General features: G+C 41.4%; 1 protein-coding gene across 3 annotated transcripts in view; it reads right to left on the bottom strand.

Moving 5' to 3' along the window:
• qdpra (quinoid dihydropteridine reductase a) overlaps window positions 1–4,230 on the bottom strand; it is a 236,816-nt gene extending 232,586 nt beyond the window's left edge. For all 3 annotated transcript variants that reach the window (XR_013507252.1, XM_071914887.2, XM_071914889.2), the window contains exons 1-4: window positions 4,094–4,230; window positions 3,852–3,944; window positions 2,715–2,811; window positions 1,496–1,636 (exon numbers count right to left, since the gene is read on the bottom strand). Coding sequence is in view for 2 of the 3 variants with exons in the window: in XM_071914887.2 (XP_071770988.1) it covers window positions 1,496–1,636; window positions 2,715–2,811; window positions 3,852–3,944; window positions 4,094–4,177 (415 nt within the window). In the remaining variant the exon portion in view is untranslated. The remainder of the gene's footprint in view (window positions 1–1,495; window positions 1,637–2,714; window positions 2,812–3,851; window positions 3,945–4,093) is intronic.
• Window positions 4,231–12,881: the final 8,651 nt, after the last annotated feature.

Below are 12,881 nucleotides of genomic sequence, written 5' to 3'. Positions count from 1 at the left end.
TGGATCTCAGCCCATCACATGGACAGGCTTGGACACAGGCGGACTGGACATCACATGGTCCACACTACAGCCTCTCTGGATGCCACAGGGACTGGTGTCAGGAGGGTTGGTGTCACATGGTAACAATGGTCAGGGATAAGTGCAATGAAATTCACCGCTCCCTAACTAACGTCCAAGCTCAGTCGTTTAAGGCCAAACCAATAATAAGGCATTTTTGGCTCTTTTTGGCTTTGGTGCCTCCTTAAAACGAAGGGATGCCTCATCACAGGCTGCATAGCAGAGTGGTGAACAGTTCAACTAAAGAATGATTTTCCATTTTCAGGTTGTTGATTAATTATCAGAGGCCAAGGGGCTGAAAACTATTCAGTATTTCGCAAGAATAAAAAAGAAAAATTAGAGAAAAATCTGAAAAATGACACATGATAATAGATATGTACAGTAGAAATATGTTTTTTTCCTATTCCATAAATCATCTTGCGATCCCCCAATTTATCTTGCGACAACCCCCAGTTTGGGTGCCACTGATTTAAGGTGCAGAGGTCTCGACTGATAGTGAACTGAAGTGTAAGATGTAGTAATAATCTGCACACTATAACAAAAATGAGGATGAGAGGTTTCTCATGCCAGACAGGGTCATTTCATTCCTGATTCAATTAAAATCTCTCACAAAATGATATCTGAAACATATCAGGGAATATCAGTTCTAGTTTTATCGGAATTTATATTATCATATGCATGCTAATGCATATGATAATATAAATTATATAATGCAAATAATTAGATTTTTGTGAAATTCATTTTGTCATATCACCCAGCCTTATTTTAATCCTAAGTGCAAAAATGCAAAGCGCACAGTGCAGCTAACATTTCGTACATTTTGTACTTACTATACATTGATAAAATACCACATAACACCCCCCCCCCCCCCCCCCCCCCACACACACACACAAAAAAAACAACAACCAAGAATTAATCTGCATCTATTATTAACTATTATTGCAATATATTTTTGCTGATGTCTTTTGTTGACCTTTTGTTGTCTTGTTGTGTTTCATTTTAAAAGAAACACCAAGCTTTAACATTTTGGACATTTAGCTGACTCCTGGCACAGGGCTGCTGATGGACACACTGACTCTTGTGGAAATCAAACTTTTGACCTTTTGTTTACGGAACAGACTCTCTAACCGCACAGTCACCCTGCTGCCACACAGCTCATCAACTATTCTATCTATTTCTGTTGAATCTATTTTATCGACAGCTTTTCCTTTCAGTGCTGTGAGCTGTTTTACATTTCCCCTGCCTCTGATCAGGACGTCAATCCCCTGGTCAAAGCCCCGCGCTGCTTTCCATTATCTATGTTATCTGGTTGGACAACACAGACGAGAGAGCGCACTGCAGTGTCTGAAATATCAAAGTCTGACTGAAGCCCTGGCGTGACGCGCGGCCAAACAAGGTCATCGTGATGGGAAGGGTAAACATTAAATGTGTGTCTTACCGCCGGTGCCAGAGAGCGACGCTTTGGCCCCGGCCAAAGTCAACAGTCCGCCGGGTTTCAGGTGCAGAGCGGCGAGGTGGCTGGAGATGGTGGAGGTCCACACACTCTGCTTCCACATCAGATCTGCGTTTTTGTACAAATCTGAAAGAGACACACGTGCAAAACATGAATGAAAAACAAAAACCTCTAGCAAGATTAGAATTTTTAAATCTCTGGCATCAACTTGTTTATTCAATATGCGTGTTCCACAGATGCCTCAGATCATCCAGCGCTGTCCTTTTAACAGCCAGAAACAAAACAGCAGGGGAGGCAGAAATTAGCTTTTATGCCCTCTGCTTTTGGACCGGCCCCAGCCAATCTCCAAAATGCTAATTCGCTACGCAGCGGTCCTCAGATCCGGTCCTCAGGGTCCAGAGTGCTGCTGGTTTTCTATTCTGCCAGGTAGTTTTCATTCTAGCCGTCTAATTGGAGAGTGATTTAGACCCGGGACAACAGGTGAATGCAGTTATCTACCTGGCAGAATGGAAGCTAGCAGGACTCTGGAGCCCAAAGTCCGGATTTGAGGCCCACTGCACTAGAGGGTTTTAGGAGAAAACTTAACACACCTTTTTACTGCCGCTTTTGAAAGTTAACTGTTGCTTAGCGCTGGGCGATAATTCAATATTATTGTTTATCATCTTTAAATGGAATCATATCGTGATGATTTGGGATATCGTGACAAACAATTCTTCTGTCTAAACTGATGATAACAAGCCCATTTTATTTAAAAACTGACAAATTGAGGTGTGAAACATTTTAAGAAATATAATTTTAAAGTTTCAGTCTTGTTTGACATCACACCTAACATTACTATTCAGTCCAATGGGATGAACATTAATTATTTAACGTGATTTTGCATAAGTGAGCCATATCGTGATATATATTGATATAAAAAAAAAATCCTTATGATTATCGTGATTTTTATTTCAACCATATTGCCCAGCCCTACTTTTGCTTCGTTTTTTTTTTTTTTTTTTAACCATATAGCACATTTCATACAACAACATGACCCAAAGGGCTTTAAAAACAGCTCAGGCACTGTTGTATGAAACATACTACATAAATAAAATCTGATAGGCTACTATTAATTTCAAAATAAACCATGAATTGTTGCAGCATAAATGTCTATAAATGTCTGGCTGATGATTAATGTCACAGCGAACAAAGGTTGAACTCTGACCTTTGGAATTGCAATTTCCTCCGGCCCATCCTCCTGCCACACACAAGATGGCGTCCACTTTCTGCTCACCTAGCAACTGGCCCACATCTGTCGTCACCTACACACACCAAGAGATAATAGCTCAGCACACAGGATGAATGACATTTAAATGCTGGTTACATTTGAGCTCATATCTACTGAAAATCTGAATATCAGAGTCATGCTGCGTTCAGGTCATATGGGATTTACTGTAAATACAAGCTGCCGGTTGGGAAAAAGCTTTGACATCAGCCTCATTTATAAGTTGGTGTTTTATTAAATAACCTTTATTGTAAAAATACCATTTCCAAAGGCCATATAGGAGCATAAACACTGCAATCAATCAATGGGACAAGTAACTGTAGAGGGGGATAATACTGAATAAAAATAAAACAAAAGGTCAAGTAAAATGCACTGAATAAAAACACAAGGCATGAAGGGCATAAAAACATGAGCCTACATTATCTGATATATGAGAATAAACAGACACAGACTCATGATTACATCAACTTTCGTTCACATTCATTTGCTTCAGGGACGCAATGTAATTCTTAATTTCAATCCTAAAAAAAAAAAAAGTATGTAAGTATCACTATGTTCATTATATACTGTATGTTTGTCTAAAGACTGTCCATATTAAAAAGGATATGAAAGATGTAAGAAAAAACAAACTATCTTGAGGGATAACCACTATTGGAATATTGCAGGGCTCCTAAATCTCCCACTTGACGTCACGGATTGCGGAAGTGCGTCAACACATGCGACAGCGACCCCATTCATATGACAGCAGACCGAGGAAATAAATCAAAATGATCAGTTTTACTCTCACTAACACAATCAGCTCTGCTTACGAAAAGCGAGCGCGCTTCTTCCGGCATGACGTGAACGCAGCATTAGCCTATAAACTGGGTTTCTGCAAACAAAATCGCTGTCTCACGTTACCTTTATGCAAATGCGCAAATCATGAGCAAACTGGATTTAAACCAATACCTAGGTCTGTCCTGCTGATCATCAGAGGTTTACTATACTGCTATCCTGCAGTTTGACGTTTATTTGACAGAAAAAACATCAACATGTGACTCATCTGGTTCCTTGACAGCAGATGAGCAGCAGCCTCACCTGTCCTGCTTGCTCCGTAAAGGATTCAGACAACTTGACGAGCACGTTTTCATTTGCCTCCTCATTTGCAGTGATGTCGATGCTTGCAACCCACTATTGATTACATAGAGAAGGAGAGAGAAAGAGAGAGAGAGAGGTAGGCTACAGTAACTCATTCAAGCCTATAATTAGAGCTAAACGCCTAAGCATTTTGCAAGTAGACATTAATAATGCAGACAGAGAGAGTTTCTGGTTTTGCTCACCCATCCTTTAGATTTAAAGTGTTGCACACACTTAGAGCCCAGTGCGCCTCTTCCGCCATAAACGATAACCCGGTTAGCAGCCATGTTTTATTTTTTTTACTCTTGATGAACAGACTGAGTGAGCAATGAATGAGCGAGCAGGGAGAGCGTCAGCAGAAATACTGAGAGAGAGAGGGAGAGAGAGAGAGAGAGAGAGAGAGAGAGAGAGAGAGAGAGAGAGAGAGAGAGAGAGAGAGAGAGAGAGAGAGAGAGAAGGGGGCGTTACCCCTAGTTGTGCAACAGGTTGGCTGCACTAATGCTGCCTTCACATGCTGTCGGAAACCTCGTAATTCTGTGAGTTTCACAGGCACAGACGACTGAACAAAGTGGGGAAATGGGAGATTTTTTATGACGTCCAGCTTGCTGAGATGTGACGTTTAGCGGGTGGAAAGCGTGAAAGATGTCTCAACAATTTGTTATTAAAATTATGGATTTTAGTGTTATGTGTTATTGTTTTGTGTTCTATGTCAATAATTAGTATGGCTGAATGTTTCTAAATTCTAAATTCATCCTTTGTTAAAATTTCAGTTCACTTTTGTTAACTTTATTTTCTTTACCTGCTCATTCCTTTTCAGGGTCATGGGAGGCTGGAGCCTATCCCAGCATGCATTGGGGGAAAGGGTGGGACTATTAAAGCTGTACTAAAATTTTGGTGTATAAATTAATTTGACACATCTGATTACACATCTGATGCACTGTTTCTCCCCTTTACTCTGCCATTACAGTACAAATTAGCTCTGTGTGGCTTGATTTCTAAAATAAAACAACAGCCACCAAAAAAATACTTTTTACAAGGTACATTATTTTGTTATATTCTGACCAAAAGCACTTGAAGGCCTCAGAAATCGGAAGTAGGGAATTACGATGAGCATTTGAAGGCAGCATTAAAGCAGCCCATTAAATCCAGCAGGTTTACACCTCCTACCCCTTGGCTATTGCAGCTGTTCATTAGTGTGTTATTTCAATGAATCAGTCAGAAATACAGTCCCTCACAACATCACACCATTATGCTGCATGTCCAAGCATCTGCACATTTAAAACATTAACAAGATCACAGGCCACAAACATAAAGAGACTTTTTTTTTTTTTTTACAGATTGACTGTAGGACTTCCAGTTACTTCTTGATGACTTAATAGATCAAAGTCTTTTCTCTTTTCTGCGTTGTTTCTTCTGGTTCTGAGTTTTGGTAAGGAGTTGTTTGCTTGCATAACTGATTAGTTTTAAAAAGGGTGATATCGTTCAGAAGTGCTTCTTGGTGAATAAAATCTTTGGTGAATAAAAACCTCAATCAAGTACCCACCCCATCACATATTGTAGCTTAAGCAAACCATAAAAAATGCTCACTGTTCTCTGAAGAGAGCTGAGACAGTTTGCTAATTTGTATGAGCGCAAATTTACAATTAATTTACAAATTTATGCGCGATCCCTGCAGGGCCTATTGGTAATCCAGACAGGCAACAAGAGAGAATGGAATGACTCAGGGCTACAAGACATGGAGCTACTGTTTTTTAAAATTAAGATATGTCAGATGAACAGAAGTTCTATCTATCTATCTATCTATCTATCTATCTATCTATCTATCTGGCTGTCTGTCTGTAAAAAATTAAAAATACATATGCTGCAGAAGCCAGTGGAAAAAAATGAAATATATTTGGTTTTTAATTGGGAAAAGTTTCATTCAAAAATGCTATATCCATTTGAGGGAAAATGTCAATTGCACAGTATTACATCTTACATCCAACTTACATCTAGTATCTAGAATCTTTATTGTCTTTCACTGCCACACTCAAAAGGGGATTTAAAGACGATCCAAACATCTTCATCTATCCATCTATCTACTAACTAGACCTAACTACCTACTTTCCTATAGCCCACCTATCTACAGTGGATATCAAAACACCCTTTCAAATTTTGTAGTCTTTATTGCTTTGTCGCCTGAAATTACATGAAATAGAAAAATAAATCACTTTCATTTTGATGTGGTAGCAAAATCAAGGTAAAATATTTTTTAAATGGAAAACTTCTAAGTGTGCACACTTTACTTAATATTAAGTAGAGGTGCTCTTCCTTTGATAACAGCAGGATACGTTTTTTAAGAGTATAAGAGCGCCCCTTGTACAGGAAGAGAGCATTAAAGGAGCTTAAACCCACCGGCGCTGGGGGTGTGAGTCAGGAGTCCACATTGCAGCAGAAGTGTGCCACTTCTAAGTCAAGAAAGTGGAGGAAGTTATGGAAATTCAATGTGACAGCAGTGGAGGATCTCCAGTCGCATTAAGAAATCCAGAGAGCCTGGTCCAGTGTTCCTCCTCCTCTGCCTCTGACACTGATAAATTTGCCAGTGGCAGTGTCACGGGAGAGGAGGCTGGGTCTTCACCAGCTGTCAGCGATGATGATTTCAACACCTTGGCCTCTTTTCTGTTCAGACTAGTGTTCAGACATCAGCGCCTCCCCTGATGTGGCCTTCAGGTTTGGCCGCTGGGTCGCAGATCTTGTAGACGGGGGTCGTTTCACAGGCTTACCCTCTGCATCTAAAGAAAAAAAGGTTTAAAAAAGTTTACAAAAGTCTTTGAGTAAGAGAATCCTCTCCCCATAGCAGTGGACACTCAGGATCAGTCATTTGGCAGCATCCTTGTAGAGCCTTGTGCCAAAGTTCAGGCTGAAGGTCCGCCAGCCTTGACACAAGACTCCAGACTGTGCACTCAAGGACAGTGACGAGATCACACAGGAAAGAAAACGCAAGCTCGGTCTCCTTTGTGGACTCTTTTCAAAAGGTACGTTGTAAAAATCCCAGTGTTGAATAGTCAAGTCAGGTTCATTTGTCTAGCCTTTAATCACAGTTACGGTCTGACAGCCCCATGAAACAATAAATGAAAACGATAAATGAAAACAAAGAACAGAATAGGATGGAACATAACAGAATAGAACAGAAACTTAGTTAAAGGGGCAATCAGTAAGATTTTTACTGCAGCTCCATAGCACAAAATGACCATAATATGCAGGGGGTTCATAGGGTTGTAGATCAATACCATGAATGACTCAGCATTTATTCCACCAGGTGCCGAGATTTATGGCTTTCAAACTCACTTTCTGCTGACCGTTTGTTTTTTTAAAATGGTTTTACAGTAGGGGAGTATAGGAGATCTATGAGGACTATTTTGGAATATGATGGAAAAGTGTCACCTAAAACTCTACATATATAAGTAGAGATTGTACCTGTACTGATATAGTGATTAACCTAGCCTGAACCTGTACAGTCAGGTATAGACACTGGCCTATTTGTATAGGAAAAGACATTATAAAGCAATCAGCAAGGTTAACATGAGAATTAGACGATTTTGCTAATTTCTGCATCACTCATTATAGATTATACAGTAGAGAAATAAGAAAACAGCATCTCATTTTTGGGTATTAAACTCTTATAGACATAGGCTACAGATATAAGAAGTGTTAGACCAAGGACACAGAAGTTGGTTTCTTACCTTTGGAGGGGGGAGACAAGGCTAAATTTATCACAGTTAAAAAAAAAAAGTGAAGAATGTCCAGCTGCTTTGCCGAACCATTTATTTATTTATTTTTTTTAGCAGTGAGCACTAGGTGTCGCTGTAAGACTTTGTGATGCTCATGACACAGCAGCGAGCTCCAGCCTCTCATTACCTGGCCGTTGTGCTTTGTGTTGCCGTGCCAAACCACTATACCAACGAGACACTTCCAGTCCTCATGAATAATGCAGGCTGGATGGCCTTGGCTCCCCTGTCACTGTGGTGAAGCCCCCGATCTGTCACACTCACCTGGATATGACACACACTCCTGCCACAGGGAATAAATGCTTGGTTTGTCTAGTCCGTGACATGCACACACACACACACACACACACACACACACACACACACACACACAGAAAGAGAGAGAGACAAATATACACTTTTTCCAGTCTTGTATACAAAGGTCCAATACCCTCTCTCTCTCTTGCTCTTTGTCTTCCTCTCTCTCACATGCACAAAAAGAAACACACAGCTACGAAACACACACATGCACACACACACACACACACACACACACACACACACACACACACACATTCCCTGTAGAGTGTGAGATGAGGAGTTGCTGTACAGATGATGGGAGTCAGTGAGGCTGATGGAGCCTGGTGCTGCTGGACAGCTGGATGCTAGATGAGGAAGGAGAGGAGAGGAGAGGAGAGGCCGGGATTTCAGTAACAAAGAACATACAATAATAATGTCCCGCTGTCTGTTTTGGACCTGGGAAATACATTCTGCAGGTTTATGTGAATCAACAAACACGGAATTAGAGGCACACTCACTGTAATCTCTGTGCAAGGCTGAGTATCTGTCAGCCGCTGTACACTCCCGCCTCACAGCACGATGTGGACACTGGACTGAATATAGCAGTAGCTGTTTGTATAAATAGCAGTAGCCTTATTGCTACCTACCTACCTCCACTCAGTCTGACAGTGTCCACTTATCCATCTGTTTTGGAGTCAGATAACCTCCACCATGTCTCAAACCCTGGGCCACAGCATCCCCCTCTCTCCTACTTTATGCATCCTTGGTGACATGGACAACCTCAATCTTCAACCCTCAACACTCTGGATCCTGCATACAAACAAACTGGAAAAACGAAAACCGCACTTCTATACAGCAATGGTATCATCTTATCAGTGAATACATCAGCACAGAACAAACCACAATGCCTGTATCTGTTTTCAGTAAAACCTGGAGCCCATTAATTACCAACCTGAACCTCTCTGCCACTTGATCATCACCTATTTTGTCTACTTTTTAATTTATTTCTTTGCATTTAACCCCCCCCCCATCCCCCCCAAATACTTTCTTTCTTCCCTTTCTGTTTTCTTTCTCAGCTGTGGTGTGTTGGGGGGGCGGCATCAAGGCAGGGGGAGCCAACAGACTGAACAAGCTGGTGAAGAAGGCTGGCTCTGTTGCTGGAGTCAAACTGGGCAGCCTGGAGGCAGTGGCAGAGAGGAGGATGAGGGGAAAGATCAGTGTCATCCTGGAGACTCCCCCTCTCACCCTCTCACCCTCTCACCCTCTCTACGACGAGCTGAGGCTGACGAGGAGCAGCTTCAGCCACAGGCTCCTCCTCCCACGCTGCAGGACGGAGCGGCTCAGGCGTTCCTTTGTGCCGGCGGCCATTGGACTGTTCAACAACATCAGCGACCCCTGTGCCAGCCAGTCATAACTCCTGACCCCCCCCCCCCACACACACACACACACACCCTGCACATGACTCAGACCTGGACTTGGACCCTAGCCCCTCAGAGCCCCCCCCTCCCCTTCCCACATCCGCACTAATGACCGAACTCCTGATTATGTATATACAGAATATATATGTAAGAATACGCATTTATTATTATTATTATTTGCATTTTTGCACTGTCTCCATAGTCTCTATATTATGTACATTACCTCTATTGTTTTATCTTAGTACCTCTTCTTTTTTATTATCTTATTGTACTTACTGTACTTGTTTTCCATGGTACTGTCTGCCAGTTGTTGCTGTGGCACCTGAATGTCCCCAAGGGGATTAATAAAGTGCTATCTTATCTTATCTTATCTTATCTTATTTGAGGTACAATTACTATTATATATATCTATTTACCTCTGATTCATTTTTATTATTACTATTATTATTTCTTTCTTCTTTTTCTTTCTGCACAAGTACATATGTAGGTAGTAAAGTAAAGTAGCAGTATTGGGTGGTGGTCACCTAGAGAAGCAGGCCAGTGATTGGAACGTCACTGGTTTGAATCCTGGACCAGGACCTGGGAAAATCCGGGAGGGGAAAGTGAATGATAAACCAGTGCACCCTGGTCGGTTGCCAAGGCAACTTGCCAACTACTTCCAACTTGCCGACGGGGCTCGTTGGCAGGCTGCTGTCTTGATGCTGACATTTTGGATAAGTATTTTCCTTCGACCGCTTTTCAACTGAGAAACACTCTCCCCTCTCTCAGCAGCTACTGTCGAGGAGCTCTTGAGCAAGGCACTAATAGTGATAATCACTAATAATAATAATAAGAAGAAGAAGAAACTTATCCCATTATCTCAGGAAAACAAACTGTGTTATATCGAAATAAGGACATAAATAACTCCATAGCTCAAGAAAACAAACAAAGTGAACTTGCTATCATGGGAAAACAGCATAAACAAAATGTATGAATATATGTCCTCAATGGGCTTCCGTACTTCACCCATCTTTTATAGATTAGAAACACATACTATGCCTTTCTGACCGTGGTGATTGATTGTGAAGTTCTTGGATGTCTGTAATACAGAAGATAACAAACATTGTATCTAACATGAGCACACTATATACAGTATATTCTTATCCCAGCGTATGCACAATCCTTCCCAATATTATACTTTGTTGAAAGTGTTGTCAGTGCAAAGCATTGCCCACTGGATTGTGTTTGTTTCAAATGCAGCATATCTCTGATAAACCTAGTATCTTTTCAACAGTTTTATCACCTGTACATTTCCAGAAACCTACAAGGACAGCCTATGTGGGATTTTCACATGGGCAGCATGTCTGTGCGAGACTGGATTCCACATGACAGACCCTGGTCAGTGATTGAGCAGAGGATTGGAGAGCGCAGCTACTATTCATGCTTTGAGAAACTCTGGGATTCGTATCTCGGTTTGAAAATGTGACAGCAAGTAAGAACCTCTTTCATCCTCATGTTTCCTGACACGGGGTATGATTTTAGATTATACGTAAGGTGTGCAGCCCAGACTGCTGCAGCCGTCTTTATTCCTGCATAAGTCAAAAGTCTCCAATGCCTCAAGCTATAGACAGAATCCAGCAGCTAGGCTTTTAACTGGTGAAAGCAGAGAAAATCACGACATACTAATCACTGTTAGTGTGCGATCACACCTACAGGTAGTTTTCTGTGGCCCAAACCATAGTGGAAAAGTTTACTTTTGGTTTGTTTGGGTTCACACTGCCCAATTACAAGCAAACCAGGGATTGTAAACAAAAGTCACATGGACTCACAGGTAGCTTGTTTATTGGACAGAGTTTTGGCAACCTGTCATCCCAGCAGGTTAGAGATTTTGGCAGCAGGGGGAGTCAAAACAAATCTGACTCCAGTCCCTGTAATTTTAGCTAAGCATGATGGACTTGTCTGCGCTATTTGCCACAATTTACATTCCCTGGTGTTCGGATCCATTAAGAACACATGAAGAAATAACTGAATATGAGCATCAGTCCAGACTGCGATTAGCCCTTGTTTCATTTTGTTATGCTATGGCTTTCCAATCATGAGGAACTGCTGGCTATCAGATGCCAACACCAGTCTCCTTATACCCATTAAACCTTGTGTTTTGGGATCATTTCCTGCAGTTGGTTCGGATTACGTTCTCAGTCCTAATGAACCGTATCGCAGTTCATTAGGCTTGCCGCAGTTTAAATTAACCGCTCCAAACATGCATGGTATGAATGCGCCCTTCAAGCACAGATAGGTTGTTTCTCTGATGATCTCTTAACACCTTATGAGCTTATGAGTGCAACCTCAGATCCCTGGACAGAGGCCCGCTGGTGGTTCCTGAATTTAAACTTAAGACTAAAGGAGACAGAGTGCATGCTGTCAAGACACCTAAAACCCTCTCTGAGGAGCTTAGGCTGTCATCAGTTAAATCACTTCTTAAGATCTATCTCTACATATCTACTTTCATGTAAGGATGTTTCTCTTTCCACTTTTGTTCCAATATGTTGGTTTGTTGGAATGACTTTACCTTCCTCATCTCACCCTTTACCCAAACCATTGTCTGTATCCCACCCTGACGCTTGTGATTATGTCTTTGTTTTTGCTGCTGTGCTCTTCTTTTCTTGACTAATCTTGTTTCTGTGGCTTTTGTTTGTCTTGTTTGTGAGGCGCTTTGTAAACTTTGTTTTAGAAAAGGGCTATGCAAATAAGTAAAGTCATTATTATTCCAAGTCTGCGCTTGTGAGAGACTGTGCTGCGCTTTTAGAAAATAATTCTTTATGTGGTGCATGCTGTTGTAGCATGCTGGCCCACCAGCATGCTACAACGTGCCCTTCATAGCAATGTGCCATGAAGTGCCATAAGAGTCTGCAGTTTCAATTCAGGCTTCATGCTAGACTCAGGCTACACCAGCTGATTTCATTGATTAGCGCACCTTCAACCAGAGAGGCAGCAGCTAATCAGTAAAATCACCTGATGAAGTTTTTGGTTGGAATGAAAACCTGCAGACTCTTGGAACTCCATGGCACATTGGTTGGACACCACCGACTTAATGTATACCATGGGAAGGTACCGAAACGTCAGCAGACAATAAAGACACAGCAGAGGTTGATTTTTTTTTTTTCAGGTTTGGAGTAGCTATAGATGTAACCATTGCAGAAGTCCCACTTCCTGAACTACTAGTACTTTGGCTCCCTCCCCTACAGGAAAAATCAAGTTTTGCTCTCTTTTCAACTGTCAGAAGTTACAAGGAATGGAAGTAACCAGTTGGTTGAGAGAGTTTTGCTTCCACAAAACTTCCACATTGTCTGTGGCACTAATGCAGGATAGATATGTAGTAAATAGATAAATCCAGCCTTAGATAGATTATGTTTTGATAGCTTATATAGATAAACTCAGCTATACAGTAGATGGAAACAACTGTGAGCACACAGAAACAAATACTTTAGCTGAAGTTTCTGCTATGCACTTGCTGAAATTTGACTAATGTAGGAGTTTCATGCCAAAAT

This window comes from Centroberyx gerrardi, chromosome 16 (genome assembly GCF_048128805.1).
Source record: "Centroberyx gerrardi isolate f3 chromosome 16, fCenGer3.hap1.cur.20231027, whole genome shotgun sequence".
NCBI lineage: Eukaryota > Metazoa > Chordata > Actinopteri > Beryciformes > Berycidae > Centroberyx > Centroberyx gerrardi.
Note: the sequence above shows the minus strand (reverse complement) of the source record. Positions and strands in the feature narration are given on the sequence as shown.